This window comes from Palaemon carinicauda, chromosome 13 (genome assembly GCF_036898095.1).
Source record: "Palaemon carinicauda isolate YSFRI2023 chromosome 13, ASM3689809v2, whole genome shotgun sequence".
In the NCBI taxonomy this organism is placed as follows: Eukaryota; Metazoa; Arthropoda; class Malacostraca; order Decapoda; family Palaemonidae; genus Palaemon; species Palaemon carinicauda.
Window position 1 is genome coordinate 127525171 of NC_090737.1, and position 20794 is coordinate 127545964.

The 20794-nt window shown below is 42.7% G+C and overlaps 1 protein-coding gene across 2 annotated transcripts in view; it reads left to right on the forward strand.

Moving 5' to 3' along the window:
- The window catches only part of AP-1-2beta (adaptor protein complex 1/2, beta subunit), a 96728-nt gene that overhangs the window by 49399 nt on the left and 26535 nt on the right, over nucleotides 1-20794 (forward strand). For both annotated transcript variants that reach the window (XM_068385810.1, XM_068385811.1), the window contains exon 14: nucleotides 1180-1311. In XM_068385810.1, coding sequence (XP_068241911.1) covers nucleotides 1180-1311 — 132 coding nt within the window. The remainder of the gene's footprint in view (nucleotides 1-1179; nucleotides 1312-20794) is intronic.

The following is a 20794-nucleotide window of genomic DNA, read 5'->3' on the forward strand; positions in this document are numbered from 1 at the left end:
ACCTACTGTAGTTTTGTAAATTTTTAGTGCTCAGTAATTAGACTAGAAAAAAAAAGTGTCATTTCTCGTGTAAGTACAGGCAAGTGTTTTACTGTAAAAGAATATGTAAAGTAGCTAATGCTGAATTTTAGGAGAATTAAGTGACACACACAAAGGTATGTATATCAATGATTAGATGGTATTATAAGCATTCCGTTAGATTTAACAATTTTTTTAAAGGGGAGGTAGAGAGATGAAGAATTTTGGTGCATTAATGTCTTTGAGACTTTATAACTCAATGGTGTCAGATAACCATGAATGAATCGGATCAAATTTGACTATTCACCTTATTGAAGGATGTGGATTACTATATGGAGTGTGCCATTGAATAATTATTCATTCTGTTTAGTCTAACCATCAATCTGTCTTACTTATCTTTACCTGGCTCCCATTTTCACTGCTCACTGCAAGTGACCACTTACAGAGCACTCTTTCGGCAGGGTCCCATGCAGATATTGTGTTATGTTTATAGTTCTTAAAGTATTGTAGTTCAAATAATATTTGACTGTGTCTATTCTTTGATCAATTAAATCATCTTCAAATGAATTGTTGTCAGTGTTTTGGATTGAAGAAAATTCAGTGAAAACTGCAAGGAAGATGTATGATTTTGTAGAGGTGATGATTGCCAAAATCTTTGCCTTTGGAATCCATTTGAATATATTTTTCTGAGATGACAAAGGGAAAAGATAGTTAAATGCTTAAAAACAACTATAGTTTCAAAGAAAAACAGTTTAGAATTGTAAATAGCTTTAGTATAGTAACTAGAGTAAATTCTAGTGCAATTTTGTCTTCACAACTAGTAGATGAATGGGAATGCTATATTATTTCTTTAATTAGACTTGAGATTTTTTGGGAAGTTGCACAAAACCAGTAAATTGTAGATTCCAGAATATTGTGAATAAAGGTTCATTATTATTAATCAGGCAAATGTACCATGATTAATAAACTGATTGTAATTTTCTTTTTTAAAGTTTAGCTCAAATTTGGCTGTTTATTACAGGTTTTCTTTTTTACTTCTAAAGAAATAAATCTTGGTTTAAAGTAAGATTCCCTAGTACAGTACTTTGATAGGATAAGTAGCTCTTGAACTTCTGTATGTAGTAAAGTAGTTACAGTACGTCCCTCTCATTCCCTTTGTAGCATTCTCAGGGGGAACCCTGGATCTCCTCGGTGGGGGCTTGGATTCACTCTTGGGAGGTGGTGTTGGAGAGGCTGGAAGTGCTTCTCCAGCTCCTGGAGTACCACCTGCAGCTACAGCCACCTCATCAGCAGGTAAAGTATCTCATTCTCAAGTTTTTTTGTTCTTTTAACCATAAGGTTAACTTTCGAGCACATTTTGCTATATATTTTTTTTTAAATTGCTCTAACAGGTTTAATTTTTGTCCTAGAGGGGTCAGGTTGGTCTCATTCTTTTGGAAAATGCCTGAAGTTTCTCATAAAATTATTAAAAATATATAAAAACGTGTAATTAACAGTGTTTTGCAAGAATGTACCGGTACGTCCTTTGGGGGTGAAAGGGTTAATCACTGCTCTTATTGGTACTGTATTTGATTGTTATTACTACTATTATCAGGGCGAATATTTGTAAGTTCTAGATTAAGAATTATAATACAGTAGATTACAGTATTATCACAATCCAAGTACAGTATTTTATTTTTGAACAAGGCTCATAGACTGTTAAGAGCTGTGTTTTTTGTATTTAATGGATATTTCCCAAATGAGAGAAAAAAAATTCTGGAAAAATTACACATTGATAGATTTTGTATTTATAAACTTAATGCATAGTTGGATTGATTTTTTATATTTTTCTTTGAATTATAGCAAGTGATATTAAAGTATTAAAGATTTTTCTTATTTTATAATTTGCAAGAAATATTAATTAAGGGTACTTTTATGAGTTTTTGGTTTAGTAAATATGGTGTAAAAATGTAGGGTGTACATACCAAGATTTTATTTTAATTTGATTTGTTGAACAAATGCTTACAGTAAGTGTGATTTTTTTTTTCTTTTTTTTTTTATTGATGGAAGTCAGTATTTCATTGCATATTTTTTAAATATTCTTTTACAAAAGACACACAAAGTAATTACTCAAGACCCGCGAGTGTTGTTTACATTATTATAGATTTGTTTCTTAGAAATTCTAGCTTTGTGACGAATGAATAATTTAAGTATTTTTTCCGAGGACTTTTTAGATTATGATGGAGATAAGTTTCTCTGTATTTATTAATTATTTTTTCCTTTAACTGAGGTAACATATAAAGATTAAAAAACGGGTCATCGATTATTGACCTTATTGGAAGGACATTAGTTTTGAATGAGCAATTCTTTGGCCAAGTACCAGTATTCAGAATACATTGTTAAAATGCAGGCCCTTTTAAGTCATGTTAAATTGTTTAATTCAAAGAACTTTTGTAATTAACGAAGATGTAGATACTTTAGTATGTTATTTTGTTGAGGAACTACAAGTATGGGAATTTCTGTAAGTTCCTGTATATTATCCTAAGATTCTTGAGACTGTAAGGGGACAGACGTGAAAAGTAAAGTCATGATAACTTTAGAAGAAGGTACAGTCGTTGCATAATGTAGAGGTCTTATCACATTTAGTCTTTATCATTTATAAATTTGTTATCTTTGTTCTTGGTGGGGTTATTATAAACTGTATTCAGAAATCCTGCCAGTTCCATAATTAATTTTTGTTGGAAAAGTTTTTGTTCATCTGACAAAAGGAGTAATTGGTCCTGAATGATGTTTGATCATTTGAGCTCTGTACTGTAGAATTTGAATATGTATTGCCTGACTAGTTTTTCTTATCTTTTCTTATATGGAAACTGTCTAACCTGTTGTTATTGGAGAGCCTGTTTAGTTCACACTCCTAATATGTCTATCATTTTATGATTATTGTAGAATGGGGTTTCGTGCAACAATCACGTAAATGCAGATTACAATCATACAGAAGAATGTTTTCTAATTCTGTTATAGTTTCTTCTTTCTTGAGATACATTCATTTAAAGTAATTCATGATAAAAAATAATTTTTGTTTGAGTACAATTTTAACCCCTTATGAATGGAAGATCTAACGTGAGTGATGATGAGTATTTCTTTCTTAGCTCTTGAACCATTGGTCTCCTGTCAATCTGTGTCAGTGACTTAAGTGGTTAGGACAAAAATATACAGTAATTGTATTAGAGTTGCGGCTCTAAGTTGAAAGATTGGTTTTGTCTCATGTAATGACCAAAAAATTCGGGGGATAATAAGTTTTGTTGTCAAATTATCTGTTCACATGAAAAATTTTGACATGAACAATAAGATTTCATAGTAAATAGTTAGCAGTTGTTGTGGTAAGACATTTTGGAAAGTGGTGGCGTGAGTGTAAATATGGATAAAATGGAAGCTAAGATGAGCAGTAAGACGGGTAGTGACAGGATAGCCATGCATTAAAGTAGAGGCTCGATTATAAAACAGGTGGGACAATTCAGAAACATGGGATCTATTATACGTCATGAGGGAGGATATGAGCCTTGAGTTGAGAATAGGACAAAAGCAGCCTGAGGGAAGTGGAGGGAGGTCGCGTGAGTGGTATGTGTTAACATAATTCCAATCAAGCTAAAAGTCAAGATCTATAGCACAGTAATAAGACCAGTGTTAATGTATGGATCGGAAACATGGGCTCCAAGACGAAAAAAGAAAGCAAATCTTTAGCTAACAGAGATGAGAATGATGAGGTGGATTATGGGAACATCACTGCTTGAAAAATGGGAAAATGAGGAAATATGAAGAATGGCAGGCGTAGTAAACATTACAGAGGGGATACGAATCACGACTGAGATGGTGTGGGCACGTGTTGAGGTTGGATGGTGGGGAGGAATGAGGAGGGCTTAGGAGGAACAAGTAGGGGGCAAAGTTCTAGAGGGAAGAAGAGAATTAGAAGGTGTGATAAGGTGAACGATGATATGGAGAGAAGAGGTTTTTTTGGAAGAGGATCACTTTGATAGAAGGCATTGAAGAGGGTGCATCAGGCAACCAACCCCTTAATGTAGGGATAACATCGGGAAAGAAGAGTAAATTCAGTTAGCAATAGGTTGATAGGTTAATATTTTCTATGGAATGGGTTGTGTACAGTGTATAGTAGAGTATTTGCCAGTCTTTTTCTATGCCCCTAAATATGTTACAGTAAAGAAATTTCTAGTTTTTATGCATTCTTGAAACATATACTCTTCTGTGTGATATATTTCAATGATATCAAAGAATATTTCATGATGCCCTCCTATATAGCCTGATAGGCCGTGCATACAATTTAAACTACTCTATATATTTTGGTGGGGCAGAAATTAAAACACTTAATATCTTTGTATTGATTCCTGTTTTTCTTTCTTCCATGTAATGCTAAGGTGAAGCAGGTATTAACATTTATCTAATGGCAAATTTTCATTTCCGTATGACAGTGAGATATATTATTCACTTCACTATTATTTTCCAAAAAAAAAAAAAAAAAAAAAAAAAAATTATAAGCAAAATTCTAATCTCTTGTAAAAGGGAGATCTAACAGAGATGTGAATGGGGGTGAAAATTAAGAGTTCAGCCCTAGATAGCCTCCCTGGTCTCTGTGCTTGGGCTATTGCTCCAAATCTTTTAAATCCAAATCGGTATGTCTTTTACTTAGTCTTGGAACCATCGGTCTGTTACTTGAGTGGATAGGCCCAAAAGCCCATTTTATCAAATTGGTGCTCTAACTTGAAAGATCCCCTGTAGCCGCATAAAAATTCAGGTTATGACCTGATTTATTAGCAGATTACAGATAGTTTTTTCATATGAAAAATATTAACTTATACATAATCTTTAAATTCTCAAGTAAATAAATATCTAGATACCAGTAAGGTTGTACTGTATTAGTTTCCATTGTTCAATCCAGTATGGTTTTTCCCATGTTTGATTTAAATTGCTAGGTTATAGATTTGTATGAGAGGGATTGTGTATACCATTATCAAACTTTATTTCTATGAATCTCCCCTGATGTTCATATTTCTGCTTCTCCAGAAGCCCGGTTTAATAGACTTACCTTTAAAATAGAATTTTAACCATTTGAAAATTTTCCGATTTTCTTTCACTTTAAACAATACATTATTATTATTATTATTATTATTATTATTATTATTATTATTATTATTGTTGTTGTTGTTGTTGTTGTTGTTGTTGTTGTTGTTATTATTATTATTATTATTATTTTTATTAGTATTATTTTTTATTATTGTTATTACTAGCTAAGCTACAACCCTTGTTGGAAATGCAGGATGCTATAAGCCCAAGGGCTCCAACAGGGAGAATAGCCAAGTGAGGAAAGGAAACAAGGAAACAGATAGACTAATGTGTCTGGGTGTACCTTCAAGCAGGAAAACTCTGACCCAATATGGCAAAAGACCATGGTATAGAGGCTATGGCACTTCCCATGTATTAGGGAACAATGGTTTGATTTTGATGTGTCCTCCAAGAAGAGCTGATAGCTAAAGAGTCTCTTCTACCTTCACCTAGTGGAAAGTAGATACTGAACAATTACAGCATAGTAATTAACCCATTAAGTGAAGAGGAATTTCTTGTTATCTTAGTGTTGTTAGGTGTACGAGGAAAGAGGAGACTTTGTAAAGAATAGGCCAGACTTTCCAGTGTATGTGTAGGCAAAGGAAAAATTAGCCTAATGAGAGAGGGATCTGGCCAGTCAAAAGACCCAATAACTTTATAGCAGTAGTATTTTAACAAATGAACTGAGGCCTCTACCGTAAGTTGTAGGAGGTCCAGGTTGTCACCTCAGGAAATATACTTATCAGTTTACCTGTTAATCCAGCAGTGATTGAACACACTTCCAGATTGTGTACATACTGCATTTTAAGATGTCTTCTCCTGGTTTAGTTTACAATTATTGCCTGGAATGGGCACAGGAATTATTTCTTGGAGATCATGTTCTGCTTTCCATTGTATTAGTTGGGGATAATTCTGTGATACACCTGGTGATAATCTTTGTGAAGAGTATTTGTGATGATTTGATAAACAGTTAGGATCCAATTATTGTGTTTCATACAAGAAATCTTTAAAATTCAGGTTATGCATTAAATGGTTATACACCTGTAAATTCCATTAAAATAACTACAGTACATGGTTATAGTTTATCAAACTGTTCAATAAGTAATCGTTCCCATATAAGATTACCCAGTTACCTAGCTTTGTTGTAGAATATAATATACTTGCCTCATGTTCATATACATGCCCACCTTCCTCCCCACCAACTCCGGTGTCAAATGGAGAGATAATGTCGACTTCAAAACTGAAAGCTATATTTCCCAATGCTACAGCTTGGGCTTCCTACCACTTATGGTAGAGGTCTGTGTTCCGTTATTAAGGCATGTATTATTTGAAACGAAAGGAAATGGGAAAGTTTTTAAATTTTAAACATTTTAGGGGTAAGTGTTGAGTAAACCAAACTTCTGGAGAAGCAGCTATGTGATCATCAAGAGAGTATAGAAATAAGAAATTTTATCATCAAAATTCTAACTTTGTAAATGAATTTTTTTACAAGAAAACGTAGTTCAAATTTTCAGATGCTACATTCATATACATTTTTGAAACGTAACATTTCACACTTCGTTTGAATAACTTTCATGATGCCCACATGTATAATCTGATATTCCTTGCATAAAGTTAAAACTTTATTTTTATGAATAGAACTTACCTGGCAGTTATATATACATAGCTAATTATCTCTATTTCGGCAGAATTTTTCTAAAACTAGTCAACCGCCTTGTGGTGGTTGGGTGGTAACACCCGTTAAAGGGTGGTAGGAGGAATCATTCCCGTTTTCTGTTCTTCAGTTCATCTCTGCCGGCCGGATCGACAACACGTTGGTCTGTCATTAAGAGTTTTTCTTCGCTTTCCCTGCTCGGTGTGCCAGTCTGCTTTTTTGGTGAAGTACTCTGATTTGGGGTTTTGGCAATCGTTGTATTTTGTTTTCTCTAAGCTTTTTTTGCTGTTTTTCATTATGAGTGAAAAGAGGAAAAGAGTCATTACCGTATCTGTGCGAATGAGGAATGTAAGGTGAGACTACCGAAAATGGCGGTAGATCCTCACACCGTTTGTTCTAATTGTAGGGGTTTTGTTTGTGCCCTTGATAATAGGTGCGGGGAATGTAAGGTTTTGGATGAGAAAGATTGGTTAATCTTGAAGCGCTATTATTATTATTATTATTACTATCCAAGCTACAACCCTAGTTGGAAAAGCAAGATGCTATAAGCCCAGGGGCTCCAACAGGGAAAAATAGCCCAGTGAGGAAAGGAAATAAGGAAATAAATAAATGAAGAGAACAAATTAACAATAAAGCATTCTAAAAACAGTAACAACGTAAGCTAGAGCTCGATAGAGTTAGGAGAGCTTCTAGGTCTAAGTCTAAGTCTGTTAGTGGTAAGGAAGACGAACTTAGCGTAGATTTATCTATTGATCCTATTATTGATTCCTCTTTGGAAGTTGATCCTTCCCTTGAGGTAGTAACTCCTGCACCTCCTACAGATTCCGTATCTACGGATGACCCTCGGTACGCTAGCCTGGCGGCCGAGTTGAAGGCCATTAAAGAACAACTGGAGGCCTTTAAAGGTAAGGAAAGTGAAAGTGCTTGTGTTAGTGCAGTGGAGGTGGCGACTGACCAAATCTGTCATACCCCTAGGCCTAGACCTCTACCAAGCTCCCAGGACCAAGGGAGAAGGTACGTCGATGACCGAAAGGGGGTGAGAGGTACGTACCCTCGGTCAGCCGTTGCCTCAGACAGTCCTGTTGTCGATTCCCAGGCTGCTCTTGACCGTCACGGGAAAGACGTGTCGGATGTGTTGTTTTCTTCTCCGAATTTGTTCAGACGTAAATGGAAGTATGAAGCTTCAAGACCTACTAAGAGGAGATGGAACCGCGACGAACGGTCTCGTTCTTTCTCTCCCGGTTCTAGCAGTTATGAACCTTGTCCGTCGGAGGATGATTTCGACTCCGTGCCTGTGAAAAGGGCGAAGCCTGCTGCCGAAGATCCTCCCCCTTCTACGAGTGTTATTCGTCAGCCCCCCCCTTCGGGTCCGCAAGACCCAGCTGATGTTGCTAAATCCTTAATGTCTGTCATGCAGGAACAACTTTTGACTTTAGTACAAGCCTTTAGCCGCCCTCACGCCCAGTCTGACAGACGTAAAGACGACTCGTTGCCGATTAAGAAGTCTGCTTCTAAGAGAGAACGGAGTTCTTCTTTAAAGAAAACTTCTCCCTCTCTACGCCAGGATGAGGAATGTGTGCTTTCGCCAGGCGATACTTCTTCGCGATACCAGGGCGATACGTTTTCTCGTTCTCGATACCGGGACGATACCTTATCGAACGACGCTGCTTCTCGTTCTCGATACCAAGACGATACCGCCTCCCGTTCGCTTCGCCACGACGATACCTCCTCTCGTTCGCTTCGCCACGACGATACCTCCTCTCGTTCGCTTCGCCATGACGATACCTCCTCTCGTTCGCTTCGCCACGACGATACCTCCTCTCGTTCGCTTCGCCACGACGATACCTCCTCTCGTTCACGACGCCACGACGATACCGACCCTAGTTCTCGACGCCACGACGATACCGCCTCTCGTTCACGACGCCACGACGATACCGCCTCTCATTCTCGCCGCCACGACGATACCGCCTCTCGCTCTCGACGACAGAACGACTCTGCCTCTCGTTCTCGGTCCCAGGACGATACAACCCTGCCTCTTCGGGACGATACTGCCTCTCGTCCCAAGGATTCTTCTAGCGCGGGACTCCAGGATGCAACCCGTCTTTTGCAGGATGACGCCTTTGATTTGCCCTTGTCGGGTTCTAAGGATCCTTCTTCTCTTTCGAAGGATATTGCAGATGTGGATCAGGACCTCGAGGATGTTTCTGATGACGATGATAATCCTGCCGACGCTGTGGGAGATTACAAAGTTCTCTCTCGCTCCCTTCTTCAACTTTTTGGAGAGGAATTCCAACCTGCTGCCCCTCAATCTCCTCAGTCCCAATTTAACAGAAAGAAGGCCAAGAAACAGTCGGCCTTCATCAAGATGAAGCTGTCTATCTCCGCAAAGAAGGCTCTCACGAAGATTGATGACTGGATGATGGAGCGCAGACAAACAGTTAAGACTTCCTTCTCGTTTCCACCAGCTCGTCTTGCTTCAAGAGCGGGTATGTGGTATGCAACTGGAGAACCTTTGGGTCTGGGAGTGCCTTCCTCCTCCAAGGGTGACTTCTCTGGTTTAGTGGACTCTGCTAGAAGGCATGCTCTCAACTCAGCCAAGGTCATGTGGTCGATGTCGGAGCTGGATCATCTCGTCAAAGGTATTTTTAGAGCCTTTGAGGTTTTTAGTTTCCTAGACTGGTCGCTTGGGACTCTCGCAAGGAAAACTGAACAGATGGAAGGATCTAGGGACCTTACCAGTATTATGTCCTGTATGGATAAGGCCCTCAGAGATGGGGCAAATGAGTTGGCTGCTCTGTTCTCAGCTGGGGTCCTAAAGAAGAGAGCTCTGCTTTGCTCTTTTGCTTCTAGGTCTGTTACCAATGCACAAAAGTCTGAGCTTCTTTACGCCCCCTTCTCTCAACATCTTTTTCCCGAGTCCCTGGTTAATGACATTACGCGTTCTCTGGCCCAAAAAGCCACCCAAGACCTATTATCTCGTTCTGCTCGTAAGTCCTTGGCAGCCCCTCCTTCTTCTTTGAAACGGGAGGAAAGGAGATTCCAGCAGCCCTTTCGGGGCAGGACTAATTCAAGACCAGATTTTAGAGGGAGAAGGCAAGATTCAGGACCAAGATCTACCAGGGGTTCTTTCAGACCTCGCTCCAGAAAATGAAGTTCGTCTCCTCCAGACAGTAGGCGCAAGACTTTCAGGTTTTTGGCAGTCTTGGAAGAGGAGAGGGGCGGACACCTAGTCCCTCTCAGTCATCAAGGAAGGATACAAGATCCCCTTTCTGAAAAAACCTCCTCTCGCAGATGCTCCGCTGGCCTTAGTAGCCCGGTACTCAGATCCGGGGAAACAGAAGGCCCTAGTAGACCTTGTCAACCAAATGCTAGACAAGGGGGCGATAGAACCGGTCCGGGATCTATCCTCCCCAGGCTTTTACAATCGCCTGTTTCTGGTCCCCAAGAACTCGGGCGGATGGAGACCCGTCCTGGATGTCAGCGCTCTCAACGTATTTGTGGAGAAGACAAAGTTCTCCATGGAGACGACTCAGTCGGTGCTAGCGTCAGTACGTCCAGGGGACTGGATGGTGTCCCTCGACTTGCAGGACGCATATTTCCATGTCCCCATCCATCCGACTTTGAGGAAGTACCCGAGATTTGTAATGGAGGGCAAGTGCTTCCAATTCAGAGCTCTTTGCTTCGGTCTCAGCACGGCTCCTCAAGTCTAGGGTAATGGCGAATGTGTCAGGTTGGCTGCATCAGGAGGGGATAAGGATATCCTTCTATCTGGACGATTGGCTGATTCGTTCACGATCGAGGGAGAAATGTCTGGAGGATTTACGGAAGACTTTTATGATGGCTCAAGATCTAGGCCTGGTCATCAACAGGGAGAAGTCTCAGATCAGACCGAATCAGACTATGCTCTATTTGGGGATAGTTCTGAATTCAGTTCTTTTTCGGGCTTCTCCCTCTCAGGAAAGACAGACCAAGTGTCTCGTAAAAGTCAGAACTTTCCTGGACAAGAAGAGATGCACAGCGAAGGAGTGGATGAGTTTGCTGGGGACTCTATCCTCCCTCGAACAGTTTGTCTCTCTGGGGAGACTCCACCTAAGGCCTCTTCAGCACTTTCTTTCGAAGACATGGAACAGAAAGATGCAGGAAGACTCCTTTTCCTTCCCCATTCCAATAGAAGTCAAGACTCTTCTGAAATGGTGGCTGGACCCAACCTTGTTAGGGGAAGGGATCTCCTTACACAAGAAGAACCTAGACCTAGTGTTGTTTTCAGATGCATCAGAGTCAGGCTGGGGGGCAACACTAGGAAGCAAGGAGGTCTCAGGCTATTGGGAAGGAATTCAGCTGGGATGGCACATCAACAACAAGGAGCTGATGGCCATTTTTCTGGGGCTAAAGGCCTTCAAGGACTTGGTGTCTGGGAAGATTGTGGAGGTCAACTCAGACAACACCACAGCTCTTGCTTACATCAGGAAGCAAGGAGGGACTCACTCTCTGTCTCTCTTCGAGACAGCAAGAGAGCTCCTTCTTTGGGCGAAGGAGAACAGGATATACCTGCTGACGAGGTTTGTTCAGGGACAGAAGAATGTGAGGGCGGACATGCTCAGCAGGAAAGGGCAGGTCCTTCCCACAGAATGGACCCTCAACCAACAGGTCTGTCAGAGTCTCTGGAGGCTGTGGGGGAGACCCCTCATCGATCTTTTCGCCTCCAACTTATCCAAGAGGATCCCCATCTATTGCTCCCTAGTTCCGGACAGAGAGGCAATAGCAGTAGACGCCTTTTTGATGGATTGGACGGGGATGGACACTTATGCTTTTCCCCCGTTCAAGATCATCAATCTGGTAGTCAGGAAATTCGCCCTCCTCGATTCAGGACGGATGATCCTGATAGCTCCGTTCTGGCCGATGAGGGAATGGTTCACGGAGGTGGTGGACTTGTTGATGGACTTTCCAAAAAGCCTCCCTGCAAGTCCAAATCTGGTCAGACAACCCCACTTCGAGAGATATCATCAAAACCCCCTCGCTCTCAATCTGACTGCCTTCAGACTATCGAGAAGCTCGTCAGATCGAGAGGCTTTTCAGCGCAAGCTGCGAAAGCTATTGCCAGAGCGAGGAGGGTCTCTTCGCAGAGGGTCTACCAGTCCAAGTGGGAGACTTTTAGGGCTTGGTGTAGGAAGCACAAGATTTCCTCATCCACTACCTCTGTGAGCCAGATTGCAGATTTCTTGTTGTACCTCAGACAGGACGCTAAGCTAGCTGTGTCCACTATCAAAGGGTACAAAAGTATGCTCTCTTCCGTCTGTCGGCATAGAGGCTTGGACTTGTCTCGCGATAAGGACTTACATGACCTCTTGAAGTCTTTTGAGACGACCAAGCAGACCCAGTTAAAGCCCCCTTCTTGGTACCTTGATGTGGTTCTTAAATTTCTGTGCACCAAGAGATTTGAGCCCATCTCACAGGCTCCCCTTAGGGAGGTTACCAAGAAGACCCTCTTTCTTTTGGCCTTAGCAACAGCTAAAAGAGTTAGTGAAGTCCATGCAATTGAAAAACAGGTAGGCTTCAATCTGAATGGGGCAGTTTGTGCCTTGAGATTAGACTTTCTTGCTAAGAACGAGAACCCTTCTAAGCCCTGGCCGAGGACCTTTGAGGTTCCTAACTTGACCAACCTAGTGGGTCAAGAGCAAGAGAGGCTGCTCTGTCCAGTACGAGCCCTCAAGACCTACTTGTCTCGCACGAAAAGTGTGAGAGGCTCTTCTAGCTCCCTGTGGTGTTCTGTGAAAGATCCTCAAAAGCCCCTTTCCAAGAACGCTTTGTCCTTTTTCCTGAGGGAAGTGATAAGAGAAGCACATCTCTTGTGTGAGGAGGAACACTTCGGACGTTTAAAAGTGCAAGCTCACGAAGTGAGGGCCATTGCGACCTCGCTTGCTTACCGAAAGAACATGTCGCTCCGTCAAATTATGGATGCGACATTCTGGAGGAGCAACTCTGTGTTCGCCTCTCATTACCTCAGAGAGGTGAGGGTGGATTATGACAAATGTTATACCTTGGGACCATACGTAGCTACGGCTTCTGTATTAGGCAAAGGAGTTACTACCTCCCCTCAACCTTAGTTTTGTTTACTTGTACATAGGTTGGTGTATTTTTTATTGGTTGTCTGAGGACTTCGACTTGTGTACAGTCACCTCAGTCTAGTTAGATAATTTTTTATCTACTTTGCAAATGTTAGGTGGTTGGTTTGGTAAAGTTGCGGTTTTTTATTTTTTGGGCAATAGGTAGTCCTGAAGTCTAGTCAGATTGTTGGTCTCACCCCGTTGACAGACTCGATTGAGTGTTTTCAGCACTGCAGGTCACATCCTGGCTGACACTCCTAAGGGAAAGCGACTCAAGAGGCAGGAACCTTTGAAGTCAGCTACCTTAGCAGGTAAGGAATCAAGGTGTTTATCCTACAACTTTTTTGGTTGTTTCCCCAACGATGTTACTGTCTATCACCCTCCTCCAAGTGTGTTAATCAGCTATGTATATATAACTGCCAGGTAAGTTCTATTCATAAAAATGGAGTTTTTATGATAAAACAAAGTTTTATGAATACTTACCTGGCAGTTATATATACATTCGAAGGCCCACCCACCTCCCCTCAGGAGACAGGTCGGGCATAGATGAACTGAAGAACAGAAAACGGGAATGATTCCTCCTACCACCCTTTAACGGGTGTTACCACCCAACCACCACAAGGCGGTTGCCTAGTTTTAGAAAAATTCTGCCGAAATAGAGATAATTAGCTATGTATATATAACTGCCAGGTAAGTATTCATAAAACTTTGTTTTCAATATTAAACTTACCCGATAATCATGTAGCTGTCAACTCCGTTGCCCGACAGAATTCTATGGAGGGATACGCCAGCTATCACAATACTAGAAGGGGGTGTACTTACCAGCGCCACCTGTGGCCAGGTACTCAAGTACTTCTTGTTGACACCTCCTCAATTATTCCTCTGTCGTGCTTCCGGCAAGACGTTCTGGGATACGCTTATGTTCTTGGAGTATTTTCACGACTTTGGTGAAGTATTTCTCTTTGATTTCGGCTGTCGCTTTACTGGAAACTTCTATTTTAGCTTAGTTAGCTTTTGGAATTAATTTGATTAATTTTGGTGACGAAGAGAGTATGAACTCTCGTTCACCTTTCAATGGCCGACCCTTCCCTTAGACGAAAGTGTTGGTGTCTAAGAGAGTATAGACTCTCTTTCTTAATTTTGCTTAACAAAAGTTATAGATTTATTTTATATCTCTCCGCCTCTTATAGGCCTCTTCGATTAACTTCCTTTTATTATAAACTTATTAAAATTAATTTTTATATTTGTTTATATTCGACCTTCCTAATAGTAGGCGGTCTTTTCTTGGTACCGAAGTTAATTATCGTGAGCCCGTCATTTCGGTTTTACCTGTTAACATATTATGCTATTTTAAGGTCTTTGAAAGAATTTCTTTGATAGTCTCGTACTTTTTCAAAGTTGAACTAACGTTTTGTTTGTCTCGGCAGTTGTTGACGTTCAGAACGTTTCAACTTGCACTCTATCGTTACGATAGAGAAAGAATGTTCACGGTTTCACATTGCAGTAAGAGTAACCGTGTCTAGCGTTTTGTTCATTCTTTCTTAACTTAATGGTTTTGATCCTAATAAGGAATTTTTCTTTTTGGGAAATATTTCAGTTTTTTCCTTTAACAATAATATGTTTTAACGATATATATGATTGGGCTCTTCTCTCAGGTTCTAAGTCAAGAGAGAGAGAGAGAGAGAGAGAGAGAGATAGAGACGGAGGGAGAAAGAGGATAAACGTTTCCCTCAAGCCTGCCAGGCGTACGAGTAACGTCGTTATCGTTTTGCTCTTATCCCTAGTCTCTTTAGGGGAAGAAACTAAACGTTTCTAGAGTGATCTAGTGTTTAGTCTCTTTCCAGCCACTGAATTTTCTTTCATTAGATTTTTCTGTTACATTGTAATTCTGTTTTCGCAATTATTAACTTTTGAGAAGGATAGAATTGCGTGTTTCAGGTACAAACCACTTAAAGTTTCGAGTTCAGTGAAATAAGTGCAAACAGAAATCAAAGTGATAAGTGATTGATGTCAGTGTTATGCGTGAGGGTACTTTTGTGCGCGCCAGTCGTCCTCCCAGTCCGGGACCTCTTGCAAGCTCCCAAGCCCAGGGGAGAAGCAATGTCGAAGGGCAAAAGGGTTCGGCAGGCCTTGATCGACGCACAGAAGTATCCTCGGTGGTTGTGGGCGTGTCTTACCGAGACCGTCACTCCCACCCGCAGACGATTGAGCCCTTATTTTGCTCGTCTGCAGAAGAGATTTAGAGGAGAAAATAAAGGCAGAGTAACGCTGGTCTCAGGTCTCTAGACCTCTTAAACGTAAAGTCCAGACCTATGCCAGACGTACGAAGTAAAGTTCAACAACCCGGATGCAGTCATTGGGTTAGCTCTGACTCTCCTCAGTCATCATTTTGTCGGGTTGAGAGTGCGCCTACACTCCCCCCCGCCTATGCTCGCTCCGCCTGATCGCAGTACCACCTGCCAGGCGTACGATGTTGTGGACTCTACTACAGTCCATGCAGCACAGCTTTCGGACCTGATGCGTGAGTGTCGTGCTGAGAGTGTTGCACCTCCTCCTCCTGCACCGGTGGTGCACCAACCGCCTGCACCCGTTCAGCCTGTGCTGCACCCGCCTGCACCGGTGGTGCACCAACCGGCTGCACCCGTTCAGCCTGTGCTGCACCCGCCTGCACCGGTGGTGCACCAACCGGCTGCACCCGTTCAGCCTGTGCTGCACCCGCCTGCACTCGCTGCACCCAGTCGCAGCACCATCTGCCAGGCGTACGATGTTGTGGACTCTACTACAGTCCATGCAAGCACAGCTTTCGGACCTGTTGCGTGAGTATCGGGCTGAGAGTGTTGCACCTCCACCTGCACCCTTTCAGCCTGTGCTCAACCCGCCTGCACTCGCTGCACCCAGTCGCAGCACCATCTGCCAGGCGTACGATGTTGTGGACTCTACTACAGTCCATGCAAGCACAGCTTTCGGACCTGTTGCGTGAATGTCGGGCTGAGAGTGTTGCACCTCCACCTGCACCCGTTCAGCCTGTGCTCAACCCGCCTGCACTCGCTGCACCCAGTCGCAGCACCTTCTGCCAGGCGTACGATGTTGAACCTCTTTCTGTGTTCGCTGTTCCCAGTGTTGTTCAGCCTCAGCCTTCTTTAAGGCAACCTTCGGTTTGGGATCAGGAGGATTACTCCACTCTTCCTCCTCCTCCCCTGGCTGCTCCACCGGTGGTGCAACTCTCGGTGGAGGTACAACCTCTTCCACCTGTGAGTCAGTCTCCTCAGCTGCTGCACCGAGCTCAACCCGTGCACCCTGTTCCTGCACCTCAGACACCTCTGCTTGCGGGAACTTTACCTTGTTCTGCGCAACCTCGGTCTCTTCACGCTCCACTCATTCCACAGGAACAGGAACTTTCTGCACCTTCCACTGTTGTTGTTCCAGCTCGTTCTGACTCTGCTGTTCAGCATACCTTACCTCCATTTTCAAACCATGGCAAAAAATATGAATCATGAGTTATGAATGTAAGGTAAACATTATGTTGATTTTTAAACCCCATGCAAGCATGCATAAAGCACTCTAGCACTGGTCATGGAATTTCTAAGAATGTTAAACGCCATGCACACGCTCTGCTTTCCTTACAGCAGGCTCTGCTTACTACATGCTCAGCATTCAGCATGCTCTGCATTCAGCATGCTCTGCATACAACATGCTCTGCATACAGCATGCTCTGCATTCAGCATGCTCTGCATACAACATGCTCTACATACAGCATGCTCTGCATACAGCATACTCTGCATTCATCATGCTCTGCATACCTTACCGCATGCTTCTCAACATATCTTGGGTTGTTGCCAACTCACTAGACTGTCAAGCAGTTTCATAACGTTGCCTTCTAGTCTGCTGCTTTTGCACCAGTGAACCCTCACTCAGAGAACTTAGCTTTTCTAGGATAAGGTCCCTGTAGATGAGAAAGTTCTTTTCTCCCTCCTTCTGATATTCCCTTGAGGACTCTGTCATTTGGAGGGAGCCTTTAGCTGCATAACCTCTTATGGACTTTTATTTAAGCATTACATGCTTACAGGGAAGGTAATGGTTCCACTTCAGCCGCTAATCCCGTCTGTTACCACACCTGCTCCCATAGACCTTGAGCTGTGTTGCATGACATGCAGTCCAAGCTTAGTCCTTGTTAGAGGATTTTTTTTGTTTACGGAGTCAATGTGTCACGGGGAAGACGTTCAACAACCAACAGAAGGGACTTGTTGTGACGCAGTGCGGCAACCTCAGCAACCTGTTAAGGAGTTGTCTGTACGACCCAGATAGTCTAGACAGATTCGGGTTGTCACTGTACTTCCTCGCTTGCCCATGATTGACAGTTTACAGACTGTGCAGCAGTATCATGATCTTGTGTCCGGCTCCGTCAGACGACTGGCTTTTAAGAGCTCCCACAAGTCGTCGCTGTCTGGAGATTTTCAAATGGACTATGGATCTGACCAAGGAACTGGGCCTCCTGGTCAATTTTGAGGAGTCTCAGCTCGTTCCATCCCAGACCATTGTTTCCTTGGGTATGGATCTTCAGAGTCGAGCTTTTCGGACTTGTCCGTCGGCCCCAAGGATCTTCCAAGCCCTAGAATGCATCCAGAGCATGCTGAGAAGGAACCGATGCTTAGTCAGGCAGGGGATGAGTCTAACAGGGACACTTTCATCGCTGGCCCTGTTCATCGAGTTAGGGAGACTTCACCTCCGCCCCCTTCAGTATCATCTAGCTGCTCACTGGATAAAGGACTTGACGCTAGAGACGGGCTCAGTTCCTGTTTCCGAAGAGATGAGGTCTACTCTAACGTGGTGGAAGAACAGCATTCTTCTCAAGGAAGGTCTACCTTTGGCTGTTCAGACCCCCGACCACCGTCTCTTCTCGGACGCATCGGACACGGGCTGGGGTGCGACACTGGACGGACAGGAATGCTCGGGAACATGGAATCAGGAGCAAAGGACACTTCACATCTATTGCAAGGAGTTGTTGGCAGTTCATCTGGCCTTGATAAACTTCAAGTCCCTCCAGCTTAACAAGGTGGTGGAGGTGAACTCCGACTACACCACAGCCTTGGCTTACATCTCCAAGCAGAGAGGGACTCATTCGAGGAAGTTGTTCAAGTTCGCAAGGGACCTCCTCATTTGGTCAAAGATCGAAAGCTCACGCTGGTAACGAGGCTCATTCAGGGCGATATGAATGTCATGGCAGATCGCCTCAGCCGTAAGGGTCAGGCCTTCCCCACAGAGTGGACCCTTCACAAGAATGTTTGCAGCAGACTTTGGGCCCTGTGGGGTCAGCCAACCATAGTTCTATTCGCTACCTCGATGACCAAGAAGCTCCTCTTGTATTGTTCTCCGATTCCAGACCCAGCAGCAGTTCGCGTGGATGCCTTTCTGCTGGATTGGTCCCATCTCAACCTGTATGCATTCCCGCCGTTCAAGATTGTCAACAGGGTACTTCAGAAGTTCGCCTCTCACAAAGGGACACGGTTGACGTTGGTTGCTCCCCTCTGACCCGCGAGAGAAGGGTTCACCGAGGTACTGCAATGACTGGTCGACGTTCCCAGGACTCTTCCTCCTAGAGTGGACCTTCTGCGTCAACCTCACGTAAAGAAGGTACACCCAAACCTCCACGCTCTTCGTCTGACTGCCTTCAGACTATCGAAAGTCTCTCAAGAACTAGAGGCTTTTCGAAGGAGGCAGCCAGAACGATTGCCAGAGCAAGGACGACATCCACTCTCAGAGTCTATCAGTCTTAATGGGAAGTCTTCCGAAGCTGGTGCAAGGCCAATGCAGTTTTCCTCAACCAGTACCACTGTAACCCAGATTGCTGACTTCCTGTTACATCTAAGGAACGTAAAATCCCTATCAGCTCCTACGATCAAGGGTTACAGAAGTATGTTGGCAGCGGTTTTCCGCCACAGAGGCTTGGATCTTTCCTCCAACAAAGATCTACAGGACCTCCTTAGGTCTGTTGAGACCTCAAAGGAACGTCGGTTGTCCACTCCAGGCTGGAATCTAGACGTGGTCCTAAGGTTCCTAATGTCATCAGGATTTGAACCGTTCCAATCAGCCTCTTTTAAGGACCTCACATTAGAAACTCTTTTCCTCGTGTGCTTAGCAACAGGTAAAAGAGTAAGTGAGATCCACGCCTTCAGCAGGAACATAGGTTTCACATCTGAAACGGCTACATGTTCCTTGCGGCTCGGTCTTTTTGGCTAAAACGAGCTTCCTTCCCGTCCTTACCCTAAGTCGTTCGAGATCCCAAGCCTGTCCAACATGGTGGGGAACGAACTAGAGAGAGTACTTTGCCCTGTTAGAGCTCTTAAGTACTATCTAAGAAGGTCAAAACCATTACGAGGACAATCAGAAGCCTTATGGTGTGCTATCAAGAAGCCTTCTCTACCAATGTCTAAGAACTCAGTTTCTTACTACATCAGGCTTCTGATTAGAGAAGCAAATTCTCATCTGAAGGAAGAAGACCTTGCTTTGCTGAAGGTAAGGACACATGAAGTGAGAGCTGTGGCTACTTCAGTGGCCTTCAAACAAAACCGTTCTCTGCAGAGTGTTATGGATGCAACCTATTGGAGAAGCAAGTCAGTGTTCGCATCATTCTATCTCAAAGATGTCCAGTCTCTTTACGAGTACTGCTACACCCTGGGTCCATTCGTAGCAACGAATGCAGTAGTAGGCGAGGGCTCAGCCACTACATTCCCATAATTCCATAACTTTTTAACCTTTCTCTTGAATACTTTTTATGGGTTGTTCGGTCGGCTAAGAAGCCTTCCACATCCTTGTTGATTTGGCGGGTGGTCAATTCTTTCTTGAGAAGCGCCGAGGTTAAAGGTTGTGATGAGGTCCTTTAGTATGGGTTGCAGCCCTGTATACTTTAGCACCTTTGGGTTGATTCAGCCTCCAAGAGGAACGCTGCGCTCAGTAAGGAAGACGAACTTAAAAAAGAGACAGAGTAACGGTTCAATTCGACTTCCTTACCAGGTACTTATTATTTCATTGTTATTTGAGATAACTGTTATATGAAATATGGGATACTTAGCTATCCTTTAATCTTGTACACTGGTTTTCACCCACCCCCCTGGGTGTGAATCAGCTACATGATTATCGGGTAAGTTTAATATTGAAAAATGTTATTTTTATTAGTAAAATAAATTTTTGAATATACTTACCCGATAATCATGATTTAATTGACCCTCCCTTCCTCCCCATAGAGAACCAGTGGGACCGAGGAATAATTGAGGAGGTGTCAACAAGAAGTACTTGAGTACCTGGCCACAGGTGGCGCTGGTAAGTACACCCCCTTCTAGTATTGTGATAGCTGGCGTATCCCTCCATAGAATTCTGTCGGGCAACGGAGTTGACAGCTACATGATTATCGGGTAAGTATATTCAAAAATTTATTTTACTAATAAAAATAACATTTTTATCATAAAAGCTCCATTTCTTGGTGAAGTACAAATTAATACTATATACTGTACAATAATTTGTCTGTCGTATTGATTCTCGTTTTTCTTTTTTCCATGTAATGCTAAGGTGAAACGGGTACTGTCACAGGTACTGACACTTTTCTGATGGAAAATATTCATTGCCATATGACAAGAAGATAGATTATTCACTATTATTAATTTCCTACTCAAAGCTATAAGCACAATTTTACCTCCTTTTGAAAGGAAGGTCTAACATTGTGTTGCGATTGCATAATGATGCAAATAATGGTGTTGACAAGTTCTTTTACTTATTTTCTGAACTGTCTATCTCCTATTAATCTTGGTCCGTGACTTGAGTAGTTAGGAAAACAGACCGTTTTATCAAATTACTGACCAAACTTGAAAGATCATTTTTTGTTCCATTACAGAGGCGTGAAAATTCATTTGTATATCTTAGTGGTTGTCAA